The sequence below is a fragment of the Mchenga conophoros genome, linkage group LG22, assembly GCF_057382185.1.
Source record: "Mchenga conophoros isolate Kocher_MC1m ecotype Shallow Benthic linkage group LG22, M_conophoros_male_GT1.1, whole genome shotgun sequence".
Lineage (NCBI taxonomy): Eukaryota > Metazoa > Chordata > Actinopteri > Cichliformes > Cichlidae > Mchenga > Mchenga conophoros.
Window position 1 is genome coordinate 7,569,896 of NC_140546.1, and position 25,045 is coordinate 7,594,940.

Genomic DNA, 25,045 nt, shown 5'->3' on the forward strand with positions numbered 1-25,045 from the left:
TGCCCCTGGACCAAAGCCATTAAATGTACTCTGAAAACATTTGGTGAAAGGTTTATTCTACATATGTGATATAAGGCATTAAAAATGCAATCTGTATCACATTTAGATAAGTCTCTGATGCTTCATCATCTAAATAAAGTGCCTTTTGAGCTTTAAGTAATGATAAATGAAGTCTTGTGGTATTGTCTATTTGTGTTAAACATTTATTAAGTTTTAATTAAAAACCAAGAAATGAATAATTTAATCAAAGGTTTATTAGTTTATTACATACATTCCATATTTACATATCTTTATACAGCAGAGTTTTACACACAAAGATCTCAGGACATCGAGCTTCAGCACAGACTCAGTGGTTTGTTACTGTGGTGAGTTTCCTTCAGTGAAGAGCTCCTCTTTCAGTTTGTAGTAGCTTCCTTTCATATCCATCAGCTCCTGGTGAGTCCCTCGCTCTTTAACTTTGCCACCACTTACAACAACGATCTGATCTGCGTTCTCAATGGTCTTCAGCCTGTGAGCGATCACCAGGAGGGTCTGGTTGGGGATGCTAGAGAGGGACTGTTGAATCTGTACAAAAGCATACACAAATATTTATAGTTATATTAATAGTTGTGCACTTGGTGAATCTCCTTTTTGACAAAAGCAGGGCTAATGGATGTCAGAAGAAAGTTTTTAACATACTGTATTCAAACAAGGGATTCAGAAAGGCAACATTCCTATTATCAGGAACATTTTAAGAATACATTAATTTCTTTAAAAAATACCAGATGATGTAAGTAAAAGTAAATAAGAGTACCACATATCAAATACCACAAAGAGCAACCATTCAAATCATCAAAAAGCTTTCCACACTAGCCTAATGTAAATGGTTTGGATCTATGTTGATCAATGGTCATGACAATTTGCATATTAATAATCAAGGAACTGACCTCACAGCCCAATGCTCATTCAGTGGGCTGGCTTCAGTCATTATGCAAATGTACTGTTTATAAGATTGGGGAAACCTGCAGTCAGCTGAGACTGAAGAAGCCACTTAGATGAGTGACGAAACATTTCTCCCACAAAACGCTACGTCCAGATGAACAGAATCAACCTTTTGGGATTTACTTACCTGAATGATTGAGCATGTATCAAGACCAATGAATTTTTGATTAAAACTTTCAAACAACCATTTATAGATAAATCCTTAATTGTGATAAAATAAACAGTGTTCATTATTTAATCTATAGTATCAGACATGCTTAAAACATAAACTTCTTGCCCCCAAGGAAACCTTGAAATTAAGTCATACCTTAAGTTCAATCTCAGCATCCAGAGAGCTGGTGATTTCATCCAAAATGAGGACCTTGGGCTGTCTGACGAGAGCTCGAGCGATGGCAATCCGCTGTCTCTCACTCTTAGATAACCGCCCTCCACCTTCACCCACCTCTGACCACACAAAATTAAAACAGATTAAAGTGCAGGGTGCAAACTCAATAACAAATATGCAAAAATTATTTATGACACCGACTCTCCAAAATACTGCATGTGTAGACTTTTTTCTTTTATGCAGAGGGTGAATCTACAGATCTCCTTGTGAAGTTTCTGCCCTCATTTGCCAAGTTTTCCCAGACATACAAAGCTGAAAATCATGCAAAGCAGGTCTGCATGCAGCTGTGTAAAACAGCCTGAGAGGAAGTTTAAACTCTGTACCTGCATCATAGCCTTTCTCAAACTGCATGATGAAGTCGTGGGCGTTGGCTTTTATTGCTGCTTCCTTGATTTCATCCAAAGAGCAGCCTTTAAGCCCATATTCAATGTTTTGTTTGATGGTGCCAGAGAACAGCACTGGCTCCTGGTTCACCACAGAAATCTGTTAAATAGGTATAACACATTATACATTCAGACATATTTAGATAGTTATGCAATAAGATACATAACTAATATGATATTTAAAAATGATCCCAGATTTTTAAAATATCAGACAATAAACATATAGCCCAATATAAAGGAATGCTTAGTGGTTTCTGTGGCTTTTTTTGCTGAATCAGGTTTCATGCTGCATTTAAACAATTTAGAAAAAGACAAGATACTTATCCTCTTAATACAGAACATTATCAGGAAAACACTCTGTTGATGAATTACCTTCTTGTGAAAGAAACAGTGATCATAAGATTTTAGCGGTTCCCTGTCCAGCAGGATTTCTCCATCCTGAGGCTCATAAAATCGCTCCAGCAGACTCACACAGGTACTTTTTCCTTCTCCAGATGGACCTACAAGGGCTGTTATCTGACCAGGCTTCATCTCCAGTGAAAAGTCCTGATAAATGAAAGGGAATCAGTGGTTAAAATAACACAGTGTTACTGTATAGCGCAACCCAACACCCCATCTTTCCTGCAGTCTCACCTGCAGCACTGTTTTGTTGGGGTTTGCAGGATAGGTGAAGTTTAGATTCCTGAAGCTGATGTGTCCTCTCAGCTGATCAGGTTGGAGTTTTCCATCTGTGCTGACCAGAGCCTTTCGGTCCAAATACTCAAACACTTTTCCAGCAGCCCCCACTGAGTTCAGCATGTCACCAAACATGTAGGTGAGCCTCTGGAAAATGACATATGCTAGAGTTTGATTGTTCACCAAGTAACATATGTGTTCATAAGGACACGGTATGTAAAGTACCAAAATTTTGCAAACAATCAAATGTGTGTGTGTGTGTTTGTGTTTAAAAACAAACAAACAAAATATTAAGTATTATCAGGATTGTAGTTATATATCCTGAATGAAAACAAAAAATTATGGGATACCCTGATGTTGTCACCAAGATCTGAGTGGTAAAGGATGAAAGAAACCAGGTTGCCTGTGGTCATCTGCCCCCTTTGGATGAAAAGTCGACCATAGAATAACACAAAGACCTGCATAATTAACCCTGTCAACTGTAGACACACACAGAAACACAAACAAATCCTGTGAATATGGTGATATGTAATAATGAGCTCAAAAGTCCCTTTAGGACTCATACACAAAAACAAAAGAAAAAAGAAAGAATAAAAACTTCTCACCCTATGTGTAAGCAGGTAAATGGCTCTGACAGTGTCCCGACGGGTCTTGAGCTTGTGTGTATCCATCAAGCAGCGGTCATAGCGACAGGCTTCGTGTTTTTCCGTGTTAAAGCTTCGTACAACACGAATACCAGATACTACCTCATTTGCAGCTTCGTTTGTCGAAGCCACCGAGTCTTGCATCGCCAGGGACAACCTCTGGGAACAGTTAAGGGAAAAAAAAAAGCATTCACTATCAAACTCAACCAAATGTAACTAACCCTATAGAGTTACAGTAATAATCTAATAATGGGCTTATTTTAAGGGGGGGGGGGGGGTATTTTTGCTTTTCATTGTTATTCCTGAACTTCAGTTTTGATTATTATCGTAAATTTGGTTTTGTTATTGTTTGTTTAAATTATAAATAATTGTAACTTCTGTTTTGTGTTTCGTGTTGTAATTGTTAGTCCCCCCTAGATTTTTTTTATCTACTCTGTCTTGGTCTAAGACATCTTCTTTATTTATTTTGATAGTCATTTGTCTCTTGTGTCATTATGATTGATTATTTTTACCTGTTTTTTATTATCCTGATGTTTCCACTCCCCCAATTAGTCCTCAGTGTGTTCCTGTGTGTCTTTCTATATATATAAAACCATTGTCTTTTAATTGTACTTTGTTATGTCGTACTGTGTCCTCCCTGTTTGTTTCCTGGTACTTAGGGTTTCCCCCAGGTTTCGAGTCTTCACACACCCCCGTTCTCGGTTGCCTGTTGGGGCGGGGGGGCTGGGAGGAGTTGGCCGTCCGATTGGGGTCTGGAATGTGGGGCCTCGCTGCTACTGCGGAGTTGGGGGCGGTCTGCTTGTCTCATCCCCAGGGAAAAGGGTAACACTACCTGGGTCTGGGTGCAGTTTCCTCCTCTAGGGGCAAGGGTACCTAGACCGGGGGTATACAGTATGTTTGGGGAGTGTGATTGTGTGTACAGTGTCTACTTATGTCTGTCTCCACGTTGGATGAGCGTTGAGTAATTGCATATGAAAGCATGAGGGTGGGAATGGATGTTTGTATCTGTGTGTGTCTGTTTGTCTGTGTTTATATATCAGGTCGGGTATCAGACGTCACCTCTCTAGGGACATCTCAGGCTCTCCAAAGTATGGAGGCCTATCTCCCCCCACCACTCCCCCTGCCGGTGGCTGACGCCCTCAGACATCGGTGCATTGGTGGTTCTTTGTGTCTGGGGCAGGGTGCTCAGGTACGCACCGGCTCACTCCCAGTGGCTGCTGGAGCCTGTGGCTCGGTCGGGCCCCTTCGAGGGGTGGGGTGCCCTCAGCTTCTGGGCCTGGGGCTCAGTCCACTCTGGCACAGCTGGCTGCCGGCGGAGCTCACGGGCACGTCACTGCAACCCCCTCTGGCTTCTGCTCCGAATAACTGAAAAGTGGGGTGTGCGTAATTATTCAGCCCCCTGAGTCAATACTTTGTAGAACCACCTTATGCTGCAATTACAGCTGCCAGTCTTTTAGGGTCTGTCTCTACCAGCTTTGCACATCTACAGACTGAAATCTTTGCCCATTCTTCTTTGCAAAACAGCTCCAGCTCAGTCAGATTAGGTGGACAGCGTTTGTGAACAGTAGTTTTCAGATCTTGCCACAGCTTCTCGATTGGATTTAGATCTGGACTTTGACTGGGCCATTCTAACACATGGATATGTTTTGTTTTAAACCATCCCATTGTAGCCCTGGCTTTATGTTTAGGGTCGTTGTCCTGCTGGAAGGTGAACCTCTGCCCCAGTCTCAAGTCTTTTGCAGACTCCAAGAGGTTTTCTTCCAAGATTGCTCTGTATTTGGCTCCATCCATCTGCCCATCAACTCTGACCAGCTTCCCTGTCCCTGCTGAAGAGAAGCACCCCCAGAGCGTGATGCTGCCATCACCATATGTGACAGTGGGGATGGTGTGTTCAGAGTGATGTACAGTGTTAGTTTTCCGCCACACATAGCGTTTTGCATTTTGGCCAAAAAGTTCCATTTTGGTCTCATCTGACCAGAGCGCCTTCTTCCACATGTTTGCTGTGTCCCCCACATGGCTTGTGGGAAACTGCAAACAGGACTTCATATGGTTTTCTGTTAACAATGGCTTTCTCCTTACCACTCTTCCATAAAAGCCAACTTTGTGCAGTGCACGACTAATAGTTGTCCTATGGACAGATTCCCCCACCTGAGCTGTAGATGTCTGCAGCTCGTCCAGAGTCACCATGGGCCTCTTGGCTGCATTTCTGATCAGCGCTCTCCTTGTTCGGCCTGTGAGTTTAGGTGGACGGCCTTGTCGTGGTAGGTTTACAGTTGTGCCATACTCCTTCCATTTCTGAATGATCGCTTGATCAGTGCTCCGTGGGATGTTCAAGGCTTGGGAAATCTTTTTGTAGCCTAAGCCTGCTTTAAATGTCTCAATAACTTTATCCCTGACCTGTGTGGTCTGTTCTTTGGACTTCATGGTGTTGTTGCTCCCAATATTCTCTTAGACAACCTCTGAGGCCGTCACAGAGCAGCTGTATTTGTACTGACATTAGATTACACACAGGTGCACTCTATTTAGTCATTAGCACTCATCAGGTAATGTCTATGGGCAACTGACTGCACTCAGACCAAAGGGGGCTGAATAATTACCCACACCCCACTTTGCAGTTATTTATTTGTAAAAAATGTTTGGAATCATGTATGATTTTCGTTCCACTCCTCACATGTACACCACTTTGTGTTGGTCTTTCACGTGGAATTCCAATAAAACTGATTCATGTTTGTGGCTGTAATGTGACAAAATGTGGGAAAGTTCAAGGGGGCCGCATACTTTTGCAGGCCACTGTATATCATCGCAATGATGTTGTTTATTATATTGCTCTCCTTTTTCCTTGTTTTCTCTCTTTTTCTTTCTCTCAACAGGTGATTGATATTTTTTGCCCCCCACCCCCCCACCTTTTATTTTTGTGTGCCCTTTATCACTGTTCCTCTTTCCCGCTGTTTTTCTTTCCCTCCCTCTCTTTCTTTCTCCCTTTCCTTTCCCCCAGTCATGTGTTCCCCATATATAACAACTGAAAATGAAATAAAATAAACATTAAAAACAAAGGTCAATCAAATGGACCAATACAGCAAGGCCGGGATTGTCCACTTGGTAAAGCAAATCCGTTGGGCATCTTTCTTTGCCTTTAGACAATAATTCTGATGGCAAAAGAACCAAACGGAACAGGCGAGAAAAAAAAAAAGGGTTTCCCCCAGTAAGTTCCTAGTTTACTTTAAATTAACTTTGAATTTATATTTGTTGGTTTTTTTCTTTAGACTGATTTATTTGCTACTAGTGACTCTGTCTCGCTGCACCTCTGCATTTTGGGGATTGCTTTACTCTCCAAAACTTGACAGTTACACAAGAGAAATGTAATTTGTTGTCAGTGTGCACAAACTACATGCCTATGACCTGAGCAATAAATGGTTTAATATTCTTTCTGATAGTTATGTGTCTTAAACAAATAGGACTTATTCAACAAAGTATTCACTGAATGAAGGATGACATTGTTAAAACAATGAATACTGTACATATGATTTTGTAGATTAAAAGGTAATTTATTGTCTCTATTAACCTGCTTGTACCTGATAGTGTGTGTCATAGATGTTCTGTAAGACGCCGGTGATAGGCGTCTCCATCAGTACAAGAAATGTGAGCTTCCATGAGAGGCTCAGCATTAGAGAGATCATGCCCACTGTCTTGATGAATCTCCTCAGCAGCACATTGACATGCAGACACACTGTTCTTCCCATCAGGGTGGTGTCTTTAGATAACCTGGATGTGATTTCACCTGCACATAAAAATAAATATTTAAACTTTGTTTTGTTTTTTAACTCTTCTTATTATGTACTATTCAAGTTTGATCTGACATGATTTGTCTGTTGTTTGCTTATCGTCCTGAGACCCAGCCTATTGATTATGTGCTTTTTAGTGCACAAAAAAAGTTAAACTGAATTTTTTCCCTCGGTTCTGTGACAACCTTACCTGTCTTTATGGTCTCAAAGAATCCAATTTCCTGTTTGGCCAAAGCCCCAAACAGCATAACTTTGATTCTGCACGTAAAGGAGTGTATGGCACAAGTCAAGAGACCCCCTCTGCAGCCAGCACTGACAGAACTGATCAATCAAAGAGAAAATCTGTTAGATGTTACATGTGAGGAACAGACAGAGGATAAATGTGGAGCAAAAGCACAATCTGCCTTATACCTTCCCAGAGAGTAAAGGGCCATGAAGAAGAGAGCAGAAAAGAACTCATTCTGTTGGTAATTACTGCCAAGGATATCAATGACTTTCCCAGTGTAGAAAGGGATGAACATCTCACCTGAAAAGAGATGAACACAGGTGATATATTCACATTTATTAGAACGAGTGGCTGATATTGAGAAATCCTACTGATGGCTGAATTAAAAGACAGCACAGATGAACAAATCATGGCAGCACAAGAGCAAGCTCTAAGTACAAGATCAATAGAAGATGGGGTCTAACACCCCAGGCACAGGCTGTGTAAAATGCCCCTGGGATACTCACCCACATTCTCACTGAAGGCATCAAAACAAGGAATGAACAAATATGGAATTATGTAGTAAACAAAAAAGTGTGAAATAACTCAAAACGTGTTATATATTTTAGATTCTTCAAAAGAGCCACACTTTCTTATGATTACTGCTTTGCACACTCTTCGCATTCTCTTGAAAAACTGCAGGCCTCACTTGCCTCAGTTAAAGTCACTGTTCAGGACTTCATAAGTAAAAGACTGGGCAAAAATGGCCTGCATGACAGAGTTCTAAGACAAAACCATTGCTCAGCAAAAGGAACATAAAGGCTCAACTCAGCTTTGCCAGAAAACAACAACAAGACTTTTGGAATATTCTCTGTGGACTAATGAGACAAAAAATTAACTTTTTGGAAGGTGTGTGTCCCGTTACATCTGGCATTAAAGTAACACAGGATTTCTGAAAAGAAAAATCATACCAACAGTAAAATATGGTGGTGGTAAGATGGTCTCTGGCTCTTTAGCTGCCTCAGGACCTGGAAGACTAGCTTTGGTAAATGGAACCATGAATTTTGCTGTCTACCAAAACATCCTGAAGGAGAATATCCGGCAATCTCTTTGTGACCTAAAGCTGAAGTGCACTTGTGTTCTGCAACTGGACAATGATCCAGAACACACCAACAATTCCACTACTCAATGGCTTAAGAAAAACAAAAGAAAAACTTTGGAGTGAGATGCTGTGACATGACCTTAAAAAGGCGGTTCATGCTTGAAAATTCTCCAGTGTGACTGAATTACAACAATTCTGCAAAGATAAGTGGGCCAAATTTCCTTCACAGCGATGTAAAAGACTCACTGTCAGCTATTGCAAACGCTTCATTGTAGTTGTTGCAGCTAAGGTGGCTCAACCAGTTATTAAGTTGGACACTTTTTCACACAGGGCCATGTACTTATGGACTTTTTTTTCTTAATAATAATTTCATTTATAAACTGCATTTTGTGTTCATTTGTGTGATATTTGTCTGATCTGAAACGTTTAAGTATGACGAACAAAAAGGAAATCAGGAAGGAGTATTCGTCTTTTCGCACCGGCATTATTGTCTTAACAGCACCTTCGTTAGAGCCAGAAATAGCAGAGTATACTCACAGATACTAGCCAGCGACAGGAACACAAGTCCCCCGAGCATCAGGAAATATTCGGGTCTGTACAGGCGAATGACTCTCATGAGCAGCACTCTCGCCTTCTGTTTCTCCTCTTTATTTGCAGCCTCTTCCTCGGTGTCCGGGATGGTGATCTCCCAAAACAGCGCAGCAGCGAGCGAAGCTCCGCTGAACAGCAGCCAGCAGCGCACATCTCCCAGCTGGCCGCACTGGCTCTTCTCTCTGTAAAACGCGTTGGTCCCGGTCTCAAACACCGCGGGGAGCAGACTGTGCGCCGTTATAAACCGAATCAGCAGCGCTTTGGGAACCCCGAGTGTGAGCAGAGAGACACCGATAAGAGCCAACCAGCGGAGAGCCGCAGAGAGCCAGAGACGCGTAAAGTGTCCAAAGACGCTGTGAAACACCGCAAATCCTGACGCGTAAAACAATAAAAGATCGACAGAAACGGATAAAATAAAAGCAGCGACTTTGCGCATTGTTGTTGCTGTGATCGCTGCCATTTTTCGGCAACAGTCGTCCTCAAATGACCTGCCGTGTCGCAGGACCAGAGCGTTAGGGTTAGTTTGCTTTCAGTTTCATTTTCTTACAGGATGAGGGGTTTCCCGTAAATCCAAAATACAGAAGGAAACACCATCTGAAGCAGGATTGCTAAGAATCTCATCAACTTTATTATTTCTAATTTTTTACTGTATAATTAGCATATTTGCTACAATCTACTAACACCGTAACAACCCCTCTCTTCAAAAATACAAACACTGGATGTATGAAACAGAATTATTCATTAGAACATTAAAAAAAGCCTTTTAAGTGATTATTGACTGAAATAAGGAGGATCAGTAAACCCTTCAAAAGAATTTTCATCTGCAGCCGTATGAAAATAAGACTTCATATGGCTCATTATAACCCCATACACTATGATAGGTCATACATTTATAACATTAGGGTCTTTACTTTTGTTAGGGTCAAATTGTGTAACTGACCAACCTTCCTATATGATTACCAGCTGGAATGAATAAACTACTCTTCAGCAGATAAAAGTTAATTCTGGGGAACCACAACAGCTCCTACTTTCACTTTTCAGTGAAATGTTTTTCAAAATGAATCCCTCAGGCAGCTGTTGTTGCTGTCCTTGAAGAGAGCATTTTGTGGTGTCACCTGACACCAAGAAGGTTTTGGATTTGAATCAAGCCCAGACTCTTTCTCTGTGGAGTTTGCATGCTGGCTTTATGTCTTTATTAGTTCTTGCCTAGTGCACTTACTTCCTCTCACAGTCCAACAAAAAAAGCATGGCTCTAAACTTTATTTACAGTGACATTCGGTAAAACATGAAATAAACAATGAACCTTCCGGTAAAACAAGGTTGCCAATTTTAAGCTTAATTTCTGTTATATTTATTTCACAGTTATGTATTGATTATCAAAACTAACAAAGGCTCCTGATAATATATTTGAAATACTTTTGATAATAAAGAGAAACACAGTGGTTATTTTCTTTTATTTAACTATTGGTAAAAGTGTTCTGCAGTGTTTACATATCAGTTATTTGACAGCCAGTTGACAGCTGTGCCAAGAAATGAGCCACAGCTGCTGTGAGGACAACAAACATGTCACTGATCAAAGAAGGTGGGTAACTGATTTCCTAGAACGACTTTCTCCTCTGTGCCGTGTTCATCGATGGTGACGATGTAGGCCACACCTCCGCTGGAGCCATCACGGTTCATAGCCAAAGAGAGAGCTACGAGAATAGGTGGTTTAGTAAGCGAGGTATAGAGAACAACATATAATTTTTACCAGAAAAACATTTAAATATAATTTTTTAAAAATATTGTAAGGAGTTTAACAACAGCCCTGTGAAAACAAAAATCTTACTGTTGACAACAAACTGCTGGCACTCCTCCTTTCTCATGCCTCTGCGATACTCAGCATCAACAAACCCGTAAACATACGAGCTGCCAGAGCCGCCGACTGCAAACGGCTGACGTGTCAGGAGTCCTTTTAGAGTTGCAAACACCTGGAGGTCAAAGTGAACAGAAGCAGAGTCATAGGTCACACAGGCATGTTGTTTTTTAATGGGCACCTGTAACCTATCTCACTAAGATATTTTCTTCAAAGTGTTCAGCAGCATTAAGACAACATAGCAAGTCTACCAATTTATTATCTCAGTAGAAATTACAGAAACATTATTCTTCACATTGTTAATATATATTTTGCCTGCTCTCTTTTTAAAATGTTGACTTCTTCTTTTAACATTGTAGCTAAAAACATGTTTACCAACCTGCCCTCCATCTCGTCTGTCCCAGCCGGCCACAATCAGATGTGCTGAGAGCTCCTCTTTGTATTTGTATGAAATGTTCTTCACCAATGTAGCAGCTGAGCGAACCTGAGGGTCCTCACCTATCTCAATACTAACAGACAGATATGAGATTAAATACTTTATGAAACTGCATTACAACAGCCTTGAATCTAAAGGTGCCTTTACACTTAAGGCAACTCTTGTCTAAGGCAGGAAATCTCCTCTAGAAGCGGCCTAAAGAAAATGTATAAATATTAATTAGGCTTACAGTATCTCTAAGTTTTTAAAGGGTCAGTATATGATCTCATATATGTTTTACAAATGTCTACTTGTATTTCAATATACTGAATGATGTTATCAGCCCTGATAGGTCTGCTTGGAGTCATCATTAAACTATAAGAAAATTTGTGGGTTTTAGTTTGGGTTTATTATGGGTTTATTTACTACACCACAAAAAAATAAAATTGTAGGATATAAAAATATACAGAAGTGTTAAAGTCATACTGTTTTTTCAGGCATAGTTTAACAATACCTAATATGGTCATTTATTTTGTTAATATTCAATATGGCAGAGGCTTAAGGCTCTTTCTCTGGAAAATATTACATCTAGCATGAGTATTACAATTTAAAGCAATAATTGTGTCGGTGTTGGATCTCTCTGCGGTAGAATATCATTCTCTGTTGATTTACCTGCTAATTATATTTAGAGTATTCTCATTGTCTTTAGGGATTAGCTTAGCTCATAGCTGACTTGCTAACAGCATGGTCTCTTCACCAAATTTTATTACCGGTATTTGCATTTGGGTGCAGGTTTAGCTCAGTTGGATAAGCAGCCAACTATATGGCCCATGGCTGAGAGCAGCTGGCCCAAGTTAAGGTCTGACCCACAGCCCTTTTAAGAAAAAATAAATAAATAAATAAATAAATATATATATATATATATACTCAATTTCCCTCTGGGATTAATAAAATTTCTCTGATTCTGATTGCTGGAGACTGAAATAAAACATGGAATACGGCTCTAATGTAGGCGTCCTGTTAATGTTGGTGGTTACAGTTACACAATGGACCCGAAGCCAGTACAACAGAACCAGCAGTGCATGGGCAGGAATGCATTTCTTACTTGGAAATTCTGACACCACTACACATTTGAAGAAGAAAGGGGTGGGTGAAATCTGACCATGCAATGCAAACTCTGTTTGCCAGAAAACAAGACTCCACCTCCAACCTAAAGAAACATCTGGAAGTAAGTTCTTTTTTTAAAACTAACGTTAGCCAACTGCAACTACCTTGTTTCAGTTGTGGTAGCTCTCTGGGTTAAGTGTCACTTCAGTATCTCAGAAGAGCCAATTGGTAGAGAAAAATAAAAGAATTTGCAGGATGTGATTGCTGTAGTTGTAAAAAGCATGACAATTTATTAAGTAATCCAAAGTATTCAGAATACAATACTCACATTGAGTAACTTAGCGAAATACGTTACAAACTTCATTTTGGGGCATGTATTCTGTAATCTGTAGATGGAATTTGTCACTTCTGTTTGAATCCAGTTTGAAACAACACATACAGTGGGGCAAAAAAGTATTTAGTCAGCCACCGATTGTGCAAGTTCCCCCACCTAAAATGATGACAGAGGTCAGTAATTTGCACCCGAGGTACACTTCAACTGTGAGAGACAGAATGTGTAAAAAAAATCCATGAATTCACATGGTAGGATTTGTAAAGAATTTATTCGTAAATCAGGGTGGAAAATAAGTATTTGGTCACCTCAAACATGGAAAATCTCTGGCTCTCACAGACCTGTAACGTCTTCTGTAAGACGCTTTTCTGTCCCCCACTCGTTACCTGTATGAATGGCACCTGTTTGAACTCATCATCTGTATAAAAGACACCTGTCCACAGCCTCAAACAGTCAGACTCCAAACTCCGCCATGGCCAAGACCAAAGAGCTTTCGGAGGACACCAGGAAAAGTATTGTAGACCTGCACCAGACTGGGAAGAGTGAATCTACAATAGGCAAGCAGCTTGGTGTGAAAAAAATCAACTGTGGGAGCAATCATCAGAAAATGGAAGACATACAAGACCACTGATAATCTCCCTCGATCTGGGGCTCCACGCAAGATCTCATCCCGTGGGGTCAAAATGATCATGAGAACGGTGAGCAAAGATCCCAGAACCACACGGGGGGACCTGGTGAATGACCTGCAGAGAGCTGGGACCAAAGTAACAAAGGTCACCATCAGTAACACACTACAACGGCAGGGAATCAAATCCCGCAGTGCCAGACGTGTTCCGCTGCTGAAGCCAGTGCATGTCCAGGCCCGTCTGAAGTTTGCCAGAGAGCACATGGATGATACAGCAGAGGATTGGGAGAATGTCATGTGGTCAGATGAAACCAAAGTAGAACTTTTTGGTATAAACTCAACTCGTCGTGTTTGGAGGAAGAAGAATACTGAGTTGCATCCCAAGAACACCATACCTACTGTGAAGCATGGGGGTGGAAACATCATGCTATGGGGCTGTTTTTCTGCCAAGGGGACAGGACGACTGATCCGTGTTAAGGACAGAATGAATGGGGCCATGTATCGTGAGATTTTGAGCCAAAACCACCTTCCATCAGTGAGAACTTTGAAGATGAAACGAGGCTGGGTCTTCCAACATGACAATGATCCAAAACACACCGCCCGGGCAACAAAGGAGTGGCTCCGTAAGAAGCATTTGAAAGTCCTGGAGTGGCCTAGCCAGTCTCCAGACCTCAACCCCATAGAAAATCTGTGGCGGGAGTTGAAACTCCGTGTTGCTCGGCGACAGCCCCAAAACATCACTGCTCTCGAGAAGATCTGCATGGAGGAATGGGCCAAAATACCAGCTACTGTGTGTGCAAACCTGGTAAAGTCCTATAGTAAACGTTTGACCTCTGTTATTGCCAACAAAGGTTATGTTACAAAGTATTGAGTTGTATTTTTGTTATTGACCAAATACTTATTTTCCACCCTGATTTACGAATAAATTCTTTACAAATCCTACCATGTGGATTCATGGATTTTTTTTTCACATTCTGTCTCTCACAGTTGAAGTGTACCTCTGGTGCAAATTACTGACCTCTGTCATCATTTTAGGTGGGGGAACTTGCACAATCGGTGGCTGACTAAATACTTTTTTGCCCCACTGTAGTTTGGATTCCTTTAACAGCTGACACAGAATGCTGTGGATAATTAAGAGATCCTGACTGTTCTCTGTGTCACTTACTGAACACTTTAACATCTGTATCAGCTCCACTGACACAAGGAAAGCTACAGAAAATCTTTAGCATCTAATGCAGGGGTGGACCATTCCAGGCCTCGAGGGCCGGTGTCCTGCAGGTTTTAGATCTCACCTTGGGTCAACACACCTCAATCACATGATTAGTTTGTTACCAGGCCTCTGGAGAACTTCAGGACATGTTGAGGAGCTAATAGCCGTTTAAATCAGCTGTGTTGGTTCAAGGACACATCTAAAACCTGCAGGGACACCGGCCCTCGAGGCCTGGAGTATCCCACCCCTGATCCAATGCCACAATCCCTGCATTCAATTTAGATCAGGGGTCTCAAACTCCAGGCCTCGAGGGCCGGTGTCCTGTAGGTTTTAGATGTATCCTTAATCCAACACACCTGATTCAAATGGCTAAATTACCTCCTCAACATGTCTTGAAGTGCTCCAGAGGCCTGGTAATGAACTAATCATTTGATTCCAGGGTGATATCTAAAACCTTCAGGAGACCGGCCCTCGAGGCCTGGAGTTCGAGACCCCTGATTTAGATGAATTGGCATGTTAACTGACTCAGATTTTATTATCTCTTCACTGTGGGTGGCTGCTGTAACAGATCTAAATCTAGTGTGAAGTGTGTCATCTTAAGATCCAATTAGAGATACTGAAAGATGGCTTTAAAAAAAAAAAAACTTAACCCTTGTAATGTCCTTTTCCATACACCTGTTGCAATACATCCAGGGGTCAAAAATGACCCCAGGACAATTAATAAACATATTTGTAAATACAGGCTTCGGGAGTATTTAATCTTTCACGTAAGAACATGATTATGCAGTGTTCCCATTACATTATATACTAATTTATGAATGGATCACAACGTCCATTACCTCCTATCTGTGCATTTACCTGTGCACATCCAGCTGATAGTTGACTATCTCAGCGATGGTCTGAGCGTCTGCTGCAGATCCTGACAGAGCACAGTAGATCTTATCATGGAGGGGAGACAGTTTGTTCATCACCCTGTTCACCACTGAATCCCTGCATGAAGAACAAAGGGAGAGAGCGTAACTGTGATTGTAAGCAACTAAAAGCAAAAATAAGGAAAGATTTCAGATGTTTAAAAACCTAAAAATCATTAATGTCATAACAAATCGAGTTTATTTATATGGGACATTTAAGCACAACAGACTCATCCAAACCACTGATATTATTTTTGCATTAATTTTTTTTTTTTTTTAATATTTCTATTTATATTATGATGCAGACAGAGATGGAAGCACATTGATGCACATGCGTGCTGGCACGAACTTACCCAGCAGACACTCGGGAGTCAGACCCCAGCACGACCCCACCATCAAACTCTATGGCGATAATGGTTGTCTGCAAACAACGACACACAATGACAGCAGCTGTGTTCAGAATTCATTCCGACAAACCTGCAGCAGTAATATCCCCGTTTGTGCAACGAGGTCAGAAACTGTGCAGCGCAGTAACAGTTCACCACGTTTCTTATAAACATTAAAGAAAATTCGGTACTTACTCCTGTTTTCACCTCCTCGGACAGCCATTCTGGGCCCGTTTCTTCAAACATGATAATGAACTGCAGAGACTCCGGTAACGACACACGGACAGTGGAGGTGACGCCTAACGTAAACCGAAGCCTTCAGTCGAGCAGCTCCGGTTTAATTTTTACTTTTTAAAGTTTTAAAACCGTCTGTGAAGCTCTGTCTTTGTTTCCAGTCTGATTAATCAAATCGGTTCTACAGTCAGGTTTTAGACGGACGCCATGTTTTCCTGAATAAATTTGAAACTGAAAGTTAAATCGTTCAAAAGCGTCACAACCTGTAATTCAATCTGCTGAGCTTCACTGTACATAATGAATACATCTATAAGTGTTCAGTTAAAGAGGACAGAAAATAAAGCCTGGCAATAATAACATTATTCACATTACACAAAATGTAAATACATGACAAATTAAAGGAAAATATAACACACAAAGTACACATGCTTTCATACAATTAGCAATAACTCACGTTCTGTGGCCTGTATAAAAAGCAAGCACACCCAGCTATTTCTGACAGAAGGAGAGTCCTGTGGATTTTTGTGACTTTTATTTTGTTAGGACACTGATGGCTTCACACTTAATAACAGCTGGATTGTGTTCAACAGCTGAATAGTAAGGTGACATCTGCTTTTAAATCTATTAGAAGGATGTCACTAAAAAGTTTACAAACCAAAACTTATATGAAATATAGAGAACTAATAATGTAATGTACTTGATCAGACCGCAATCTACTGATGTCCATCCATCCTCTGTGGGATAGGCGGAAGGCTATCCCACAGAGAGTCTGTCACACAGACAACCATTCATGTTCACACCTATGGGCAATTTAGACCCAATTATCCTAACCCCACTAACTGCATGTGTTTGGACTGTGGGAGGAAGCCAGAATACCCACACAAATATGGGGAAAACATGCATGCAGGCTTGATGGTGGATTCAAACCATAACCTTGCTGTGCAGCAGTGCTAACCACTACGCAACTCTGCTGCTACCGAACAATTGACTGAAAATAAAAATGATGTGAATCATATCCCAAGAACTCGATTGTGTTCATGTTATTTATTTAATCATATCATCATCAAACATCTAACTAGACAAAAATCCTTTAGAGGAAAAGTGCTCCATTCCTGCAACAGAGTTTAAGCACTTGGTGTAATTCAACCAAGGAGCACTGAAGCTGTTCGCCATCACTGTACTGATACACTTTATTTGAATTCCCTTTAATTTGTCTAAAAGGTAAAACAAAAGCTTTGGAAAATGTAATTTTTTTAATTTTCATTTTTTGACATAAAAACACAAAAACATGTAATTTGGTCACAAAACAGAACAGACAGATGAATTCTGTATAAATGAGCCTGCTTGTGATTTCATAAGAAGACTCAGTTTTTACAGCAGTGTTTTTGTGGTTCACAGGTTTTGTTTAGCAGAATGTTAACTTGTATTTTGTGTGTCTGACTTTGTTACATCCTGATCCTAAACAGACCAAACGGGTTAAACAAGTCCAGCTTTGAAACAACTACTCTGCGATTTCATTGGTGGTTTGATGGCAGGAGGAAGGAAGCAAGTCACTCATCATGGAACTTGGGCAGTTTGTCACCAGGTACAACCACATGCTCCACCCCCTTTTCGGTTATCACCACCAGGTGAGCGACACCCCCGCTGACGTTGTCTCTGCCCATGGCCAGGGCAAGAGCTGTGAGCAGGGAGGGATGAAGCAGAGAGAGGCAGAGGAGGAGAAAAGAAAGAAGGAAAAAAACAGTTAAGCTGAACAAGAAGAGACACAGTTTATAAACCAGCCACGAACAATAATTTTTACATCAACAACAACTGTTTAACTCGTTTAAGTATTTTTAGAAACGAGCTCCTTCCATGACATCCACACATTTCAGGTTCAGCTTGCATAATTATGCCATATGACAATAATGGTGTCATCTCACTGATACTTGAGCAAACTTTTCATACTAAAGATCGAGAAGATGTTGTTGAAACCTTGAGTCAAATTATTATCTCTTATTGCATCTCTAAGTGTGAATTCTGACATCCTGATTTTTCCAAGTGGTTGTTGTCCTGAGAGTCACATTTATTAGATAATCCTGGGATTATCATGTAAATATGTGCTGAATTAATAAATGGCTCTTATAATTCTGTAGGTTGTATTGGAAAAGTGCATAGCTTATAGATAATATTAGTTCAAATGTGAAATAATGTTTCGGAGCGGTTGTCACTGATTGTTTGACTGATTGGTGATTGATTTGCTGAGGCTGAGACAGATAATTCCCAGAGGATCCCTAATAGTAGAAAGACAATGTGACAGTGACTTTTTAATGTAGTGAAATCATGTAGCATGTCACTACTCTAAGCTCCACCAGCATTAATAAAAGAGGGAAGTACATCACAGTGATAAAGCTGTAGCTGCACACTGGTGTATGCTACTTAGTGTTTGCATCATCAGCACAGCTCTCTGTATGTTGTTCTTTTGCTAATGACTCTGATTGGCTGTGGCACTTTTTGTCCCAGAGGTAATATGTTGCTGGTCTCAGAACATCACTTGGAAAATCATCATGTTGCATCCCCAAAAGTTGATTCTGTTCATCTGGACGTAGAGTTTTCAGTGGGAGAAACGTTTCGTCACTCATCCAAGTGACTTCTTCAGTCTCAGCTGACTGCAGGTTTCCCCAACCTTATATAAATGTATTGTTTATAATGACTGAAACTAGCACCACTGAAGAAACAATGGGCAGGGAGGTCAGTTTGTTGATCATTAATATGCAAATTCTCATGACCATTGATCAACAACCATTGATCAAAGCTCACTGATTAATGGCCATGAGTCCCAGTCACAGAGAGTTGGGGAATGGCTGCAATCACAACATTGTGAGATGGTGAAAGATGTACCCTTAGGCCCCCTCCTCGATTCAGAGATGGTCTTCCCTTTTCACGTAAATGGCCTCCTTGACTCCACGTTCAAGGACAGGAAGAAGTCACTTGGATGAGTGACGAAACATTTCTCCCACAAAACGCTACGTCCAGATGAACAGAATCAACTTTTGGGGATTTACTTACCTGGATGATTGAGCATGTATCAAGACCATCATGTTTCATATTTCTTAATTTTCATAGATAAATCATAATTTTATGTAAAGCCATTGTGTACATTTTCATGTGAACATTGTAAAAAATCAGTTAACTAAAGTGTGTAAACATGCATTAATAAAAAATAATTCATACCGTTAGTGGCAAACTGCAGGCATTCCTCTTTGGTCATGTTGGGTTTGTATTTAGCGTCAACATAACCATATATATATGTGCTGCCTGAGCCGCCAATAGTAACCTGCTGACTGATCAACATCCCGCCCAGAGACACCACGTACACCTGAAGAGAGAAGGTGCAGTTACACACAGCAGAGTGGACTCACTGTCATCATCACTGTTTATAGCTTCACAGAGATCTCTTACCTGTGGTCCATTCTTCTTGTCCCAGCCTGCTGTCAGGAAGCCGGCCTGCAGCTCGTCTTTGTTTTTGTAGCACAAATCCTTCAACACGGATGCTGCTGCGATCACCTGAGGAGGACTCTCCATCTGGACACTGCAGGACGTCACAGAGGAGGACACAGAGCCTAACTTTATTTATTTTAAATTTGTGTAGGTGAATAATCAACTACATTATGTATGAGAGAAGAAGAGTGTTGGAGGAGTAAAAAACAGTTTAAAAATGATGCAGTAGGATTAATAAAACATACTTCTGTGTGTGTTGTACATGATTTTTCTTTGCAGACGCCTGAAAGTCATACCTGTGGAAGGACAGGTGGAACTTTGCTGTCTTGATGACAGCCTGAGCGTCTGCGAGTGAACCGGCCATGCAGCAGAAGATCCGGTCGTGGACCTGAATCACCTTGTTGATGGTCTTAGATGAAACATACTCTCTGGAGAAGAAGTGAGAATGAACGTGTGAGCCACATACACATTTAAATGAAAGATTAAAAGAAGAGATAATTTTCTACTGATTTTTTATTCTTTTTTGTGATGGTTTCTTGCATGATTAGATTTTGGTTTATTTGGTAACGTCCTAATGATTAGTCACGTATGGCAGGAATTTTGATTGTTAAAATTAGGCGATAGATCGCTGAGTGACACAATGTTTTTGATTATTGTGAGTTTTTTAGATTAGAATAGAATAGAATGCCTTTATTGTCACTATACAGTTGTACAATGATATATTGTTTGAGCAGTTGATATGTTGTGCTTTAAACATATTTTTTCAAATAATTCTTTAAATAACAGAGGAGAAGCATGCCTAACCACAAGATCTCAGTGACTCTTAGTTTGTTCCTGAAGTCATTACAGTCGAAAAAGGCGCAAAATTCTGAGATTTCAGTAAGAAATGTTTAATCTGTGTTTTAAATGAAATATTGCAATTCACTATGTATGATCATGGCCATCTTTCTGTCTCTTTGCCTCATTAAAAAGGTTACTTAGCAGTCTCTCTGTTATATTAAAGGATAACAATAAAGGTAGCTTCCTCACCCTCCCATTGAAGCCCTGGAGTCTGACCCGATAACGACCCCTCCATCAAAAATAGCAGCCAGGATGGTGGTCTGAGGGAGGAGAGAGGGACTGATGGTAAGGTTTCACCATAGAATAAGTATGAAAACCAACACAAGATAAATATATCCCAGAATCACAGGCAAACATTTCTCATAGTTTTCTGTTCATTCATGAAGACTGAACCACGCTATGAATTGTGGGATTTAGAGTCCTAAGAAAGGATTTCGACTGCTCATTGAAAACGAAAGCAAAGCTGATCATTTGCTTTTTTAGAAACTTGAAAAATAAAAACTCGTTCAGAGCTCACAAAATAACTTTTACTGATTATGAACCATCAGCTGGATGTGGTTTCACTTTGTTTTAGGTTCGTGTTCAGGTAAACGCATCACCTGTTAAAACACGACATCGGCTAGATGTTTACACCTCTTATTTTACAAACGATAACTTCTGTGTTTCATAAACAGATAAAACACTCGTCACCTGGTGCAGGTTTACTTACCCCAGTGCTGACTCCTTTGACTCGTGAGTCCGTGCAGTGTTTCTCCATTTTCACTCCAGGATCGAAAGAGAGGAAGAGCTGACGCTCAGAACAGCGACCTCAGGCGCACCGAGACGCGCAGAGGAGCCGCACTCACCTCCACAATGGCGCTATCAAATATCTTCGAAACTCCCGCACCTGGCTTTAACTTCGACAACGCGGGGAGGTAAGAGCTTCTTTTAATGTTCTCAGAGCTGCAGACTGAATCAGTGACGACAGAAATCAAATTAAACCGTCGGTTAGACCGAACTTTTATCCAGATCAAAAACGAAACTAACTTTTCCTGCTTTTATATCAGATTAATGAGTGAGACAATGCAAAGATCCGTGTATAACTGTTATTACACTACGTATGCACTGATTAGTTGTCTTACACACAAACAAACCACCTGCCTGCACCCCCTCACCTCTCTCCTCTATAGAAACGCTGCATTAGAGGGTCTCTTTGATGGAGGACAGCCTCCCAAACCTATGAAAACAGGCACCACCATCGCAGGAGTGGTGTTCAAGGTGAGTATTACACTGCTCTGATAGAAGAACGAAAAAATAAAATCGATAAAAACATTGATTTTACAGTATTTTTAAACAACATGACAAATTCATTTTCATCATCGCAACTTTTTTCAAAGAAATATGTTGAAACAATTTTTTTTAAATCAAAGTTTATCTTGCTTGCTGCTGCAGCTGTGTGTACACATTCTCCATATCACCACACTCAGGACCTGTGCAACCTGCAGATGTCATCTAATGAGTGATGTTGCAAAAAAGTAATTATTAATTTGATGTTCAGTTTTATCCGTAACTTTGAGTGATTGAAACTATCAACATATATGTTCCCTCTATGTACCTACAGTGACAGGTGTGTAACTGTGGACACCATGAGGGCTGATCCTCCATGAAGAATAAGGCCATAGACATAGCCTATAATTCCTATCAAGAGAAAACATATATTCAATAATGAAATTTATTTATATTTATACACATTCTTTTTTTGCTATCATAGACTGTGGGTGTCTTTGCAGCTCCAATGGATCAACTGTGATAAATGTTAATGGAGCATTTATATCATTTATTCCTATGAGCTGTCAATGGAAGCTTTTCTGGCATATAAATATAACCATCCATCCATCCATTCGCTTCCGCTTATCCTTTTCAGGGTCGTGGGGGGCGCTGGAGCCTATCCCAGCTGTCATAGGGCGAGAGGCGGGGTACACCCTGGACAGGTCGCCAGTCTGTCGCAGGGCTAACACACAGGGACAGACAACCATTCACACTCACATTCACTCGCACATTCACACCTAGTGGCAATTTAGATTATCCAATTAACCTATCCCCACAAGCTGAATAACAAAATATGTTGCTGATACCCCAGTGTACATGTGTTTCTGAAGGATGGGGTGGTGCTGGGAGCAGATACCAGAGCTACTTCTGGTGAAGTGGTGGCCGACAAGATGTGTGCTAAAATCCATTACATCTCTCCAAATATATAGTAAGTTTCATAACAGTAAAATACTTTACATACTCCCACAATTATCATTATGTGATGTTCAGTATTAATGCTGCTCTTTTTGAGTTAAGTGTAGTCGTTTTTCACACACAGCACATTGAAGCAATAACTGCCTCCTTCACTTCAGTTTAAAAGATTTCCTACATAATCCAAGGGTCACGAGCATGCTTCTGATTACAGAAGCATCATGAGCGAAGGCAATGCAATTTGAGATTTTCAGGCCCTGGGAGAAATTTGTATTCTTTTTTATTCTGTGTTCGTTGAAACAAAAATGTTGAGTCTAGAAAAGCATTATTGCTCTACTTTCCTTTCTATTCCTTTAACGTTTCTCTGAATTGAAAGTTTCTTTAACTTTTTCTCATTACCTGCTCTCCCTCTCTCTCTCTAGTTGTTGTGGAGCAGGTACGGCAGCAGATACAGAAAAGACCACAGACCTTCTGTCTTCCAACCTCACCATCTACTCTCTGAACAGTGGGAGGAACCCTCGAGTCGTCATGGCCGTCAACATACTGCAGGATATGCTTTACAGGTGAGTGATTCACACATACAGGTACATGTATCCAGAGATGTTTGGATCATTAGTTAATATTTTAAAGCAGTGGTAATGTCTGTGGTCTAAGTCAATCATATTTGGTCTCACACTCAGGTATCACGGTCAAATTGGTGCCAGTCTTATTCTGGGGGGAGTGGATTGCACTGGAAACCACTTGTACACTGTGGGGCCGTACGGGAGTGTAAACAAGGTTCCTTACCTTTCAATGGGTATGTGGCATAACTGCTTTTAGTGGCGATATTAGTGCACAATGTTTTCTTATCCATGGATTCTTGGTCTTGCTCTCTGTTCATTTGTTAAAACATGCTCTACTTTACATATAAATGTCAGCAATTATGACTCTGTTAACAAATATTGATGACATTATACATCATTGCAGCATTTAATTCACACTCAGACTACATAAAGTTTGTGTTTAGCTGACTTTACTTTGTGTTCATGCAGGATCTGGGGATCTGGCTGCTCTTGGGATTTTAGAAGATGGATTCAAACCTGACTTAGAGGTAATTGACAGAAAATGCAGTATGTACAGTGAAATTATATTTCCTTATTTAAACCTGATCACAAACTTACTTTACTTAGTTTCCTTCATCTATAATTGAATAATTTAATTGTGGACTGTAAGAATAAAAAAATTCCCCAACCATTTATTCAGAGGTTTGTCATTATGCAAATAAATGGTTGTTTCTGTCAACAAATAGAAAAACAGAAAGTGTAGAAATCGGACCTGCAACAGCTGAATTTAATAACAGACAAAATGCTTCTGTGTGCTTTCCATCTGATTTCTGTTTCTCTCAGCTGGAGCCGGCGAAGGAGCTGGTGCGAGCTGCTATTAAATCTGGCATCATGAACGACCTCGGCTCAGGCAACAACATCGACATCTGTGTCATCACCAAGCAAGGAGTGGACTACATCAGACCCTACCAGGAGTCCCAGTACAAAGACAACAGGTACACGTGTCAGTAGGACTTTATTTTGACATCAGCATTTCCCTCATGTCACAAATAACTTTCTCTACATACTGTTTTAGAAATTTAAGATGCAAACCAAAAATGTATATGCTACTTTGCTTACATTTCCTTATGATTTACATTTACAAAATCTTAATCAAACACACTGTACAACATTTTTCAAAATATGTGTTCATAGGAATGAAATAACCAACCATTATTACTTATTTAAAAAGAAGTCAATTAAAATGTTTGATCCATGTATCTGTGTCTGTCCTAGGACAATGAAATACAGATATCGTCCAGGCACAACTCCGATCCTGACAGACAAAGTTGTCCCTTTAAAGCTGGAGGTTGTGAAAGAGACTGTGCAGCAGATGGAGATGGCCTGAGCTACAACACACAACAACACATCATTACTTCTATTTAAAATAGACGTACTGAAACATTTCATAAACATCATAGCTTCTGTTTATCATGACGTGAAATAATTTACAGCTGTAATACTGCAGGGTCCTGCAGTAGTACACACTGATAGTGCTATATCTGCATCATACGTTTATATACTATAGAGTAACGATTAAAAAGCTCTAAATAAAATCATATTTGCAAACTCATGACAATTGTTGCTGTTTGTCTTTTGCATTCTTCTTCTTCTACTCATCAAATTTAGCTTTCAGGATGTAAAGGGGCAGATTATCCCAGCTGTCTTAGGGGGACACACTATAATAGCTGGAATGAGCCAGTCTCTGGCAAAGCCAACGTACTGAGAGATGGAAAACCATTCATTCCTATGTTAATAATCATAAATGAACCGAACCCACACATTTTTGAATTGTGGCAAGAAGCACAGTACTCTAGTGTGACCCACACAGACAAATGGAGAACATGCTTCAGACAGAGAGATTTGAACACAGCACTGTCTTGCTGTGAGACATATGTATATATATATATATATATATATATATATATATATGTGTGTGTGTGTGTGTGTGCGTGCGTGTGTATGCAACTCTGCACCTTGATATGTTAAACCCTTAAACAACACCCAGTTCAGGTTACTTGGATTGGTATTGTAAGAACACCTTGCCACTTTGAATACTCACATCTCTGCTGCGTGTTGTATGATTAACCCATTATGGTTCC

At 40.4% G+C, this 25,045-nt stretch overlaps 4 protein-coding genes across 5 annotated transcripts; 1 reads left to right on the plus strand and 3 right to left on the minus strand.

Annotated features, from left to right (window-relative positions):
• Positions 1-259: 259 nt before the first annotated feature.
• tap2a (transporter associated with antigen processing, subunit type a) lies at positions 260-9,229 on the minus strand. Its single transcript, XM_085263016.1, has 11 exons — positions 8,695-9,229; positions 7,262-7,376; positions 7,041-7,171; positions 6,641-6,846; positions 3,030-3,227; positions 2,775-2,903; positions 2,383-2,571; positions 2,122-2,295; positions 1,690-1,849; positions 1,289-1,425; positions 260-564 (listed from the first exon to the last, which is right to left on the minus strand). The coding sequence occupies exons 1-11, from the start codon at positions 9,206-9,208 to the stop codon at positions 358-360; spliced, it is 2,160 nt and encodes a 719-aa protein (XP_085119142.1). The 5' UTR covers positions 9,209-9,229; the 3' UTR covers positions 260-357.
• A 676-nt stretch (positions 9,230-9,905) lies between these two features.
• psmb9a (proteasome 20S subunit beta 9a) lies at positions 9,906-16,042 on the minus strand. Its single transcript, XM_085263101.1, has 6 exons — positions 15,784-16,042; positions 15,556-15,623; positions 15,150-15,281; positions 10,983-11,112; positions 10,577-10,718; positions 9,906-10,442 (listed from the first exon to the last, which is right to left on the minus strand). The coding sequence occupies exons 1-6, from the start codon at positions 15,832-15,834 to the stop codon at positions 10,315-10,317; spliced, it is 651 nt and encodes a 216-aa protein (XP_085119227.1). The 5' UTR covers positions 15,835-16,042; the 3' UTR covers positions 9,906-10,314.
• An 805-nt stretch (positions 16,043-16,847) lies between these two features.
• Positions 16,848-21,358, minus strand: psmb12 (proteasome 20S subunit beta 12). 2 transcript variants are annotated; one of them, XM_085263100.1, is made up of 7 exons: positions 21,297-21,358; positions 20,852-21,091; positions 20,332-20,402; positions 19,599-19,730; positions 19,264-19,393; positions 19,036-19,180; positions 16,848-17,500 (listed from the first exon to the last, which is right to left on the minus strand). In XM_085263100.1, the coding sequence occupies exons 2-7, from the start codon at positions 20,897-20,899 to the stop codon at positions 17,373-17,375; spliced, it is 654 nt and encodes a 217-aa protein (XP_085119226.1). In that variant the 5' UTR covers positions 20,900-21,091; positions 21,297-21,358; the 3' UTR covers positions 16,848-17,372. The 2 variants fall into 2 exon arrangements, with proteins under 2 accessions (XP_085119226.1, XP_085119225.1); XM_085263099.1 differs by lacking the exon at positions 21,297-21,358 and having other exon boundaries at positions 20,852-21,269.
• On the plus strand, positions 20,898-24,512 carry psmb13a (proteasome 20S subunit beta 13a). Its single transcript, XM_085263092.1, has 8 exons — positions 20,898-21,056; positions 21,312-21,399; positions 22,281-22,378; positions 22,785-22,925; positions 23,043-23,158; positions 23,394-23,452; positions 23,748-23,899; positions 24,180-24,512. The coding sequence occupies exons 1-8, from the start codon at positions 20,995-20,997 to the stop codon at positions 24,289-24,291; spliced, it is 828 nt and encodes a 275-aa protein (XP_085119218.1). The 5' UTR covers positions 20,898-20,994; the 3' UTR covers positions 24,292-24,512.
• The last annotated feature ends 533 nt before the right edge of the window (positions 24,513-25,045 follow it).

Bases quoted from the DNA above. Each gene is read 5' to 3' on its own strand.
- tap2a (XM_085263016.1), bottom strand. From the start codon at position 9,208: ATGGCAGCGATCACAGCAACAACAATGCGCAAAGTCGCTGCTTTTATT. The intron at 2,296-2,382 runs GTGAGACTGCAG...TTCATTTATCAG, and splicing joins CCAACAAAACAGTGCTGCAG to GACTTTTCACTGGAGATGAA. The intron at 1,426-1,689 runs GTACAGAGTTTA...TTGTGTGGTCAG, and splicing joins TGAGAAAGGCTATGATGCAG to AGGTGGGTGAAGGTGGAGGG.
- psmb9a (XM_085263101.1), bottom strand. From the start codon at position 15,834: ATGTTTGAAGAAACGGGCCCAGAATGGCTGTCCGAGGAGGTGAAAACA. The intron at 10,719-10,982 runs GTTGGTAAACAT...TTTGACCTCCAG, and splicing joins ACAGACGAGATGGAGGGCAG to GTGTTTGCAACTCTAAAAGG. The intron at 10,443-10,576 runs GTAAGATTTTTG...CTATTCTCGTAG, and splicing joins CCAGCAGTTTGTTGTCAACA to CTCTCTCTTTGGCTATGAAC.
- psmb12 (XM_085263100.1), bottom strand. From the start codon at position 20,899: ATGGAGAAACACTGCACGGACTCACGAGTCAAAGGAGTCAGCACTGGG. The intron at 19,731-20,331 runs GTGAGGAAGCTA...CTTCTTCTCCAG, and splicing joins TCCAGGGCTTCAATGGGAGG to AGAGTATGTTTCATCTAAGA. The intron at 19,394-19,598 runs GTATGACTTTCA...GACGTCCTGCAG, and splicing joins TTCCACCTGTCCTTCCACAG to TGTCCAGATGGAGAGTCCTC.
- psmb13a (XM_085263092.1), top strand. From the start codon at position 20,995: ATGGCGCTATCAAATATCTTCGAAACTCCCGCACCTGGCTTTAACTTC. The intron at 23,159-23,393 runs GTATGTGGCATA...GTGTTCATGCAG, and splicing joins GGTTCCTTACCTTTCAATGG to GATCTGGGGATCTGGCTGCT. The intron at 23,900-24,179 runs GTACACGTGTCA...TGTCTGTCCTAG, and splicing joins TCCCAGTACAAAGACAACAG to GACAATGAAATACAGATATC.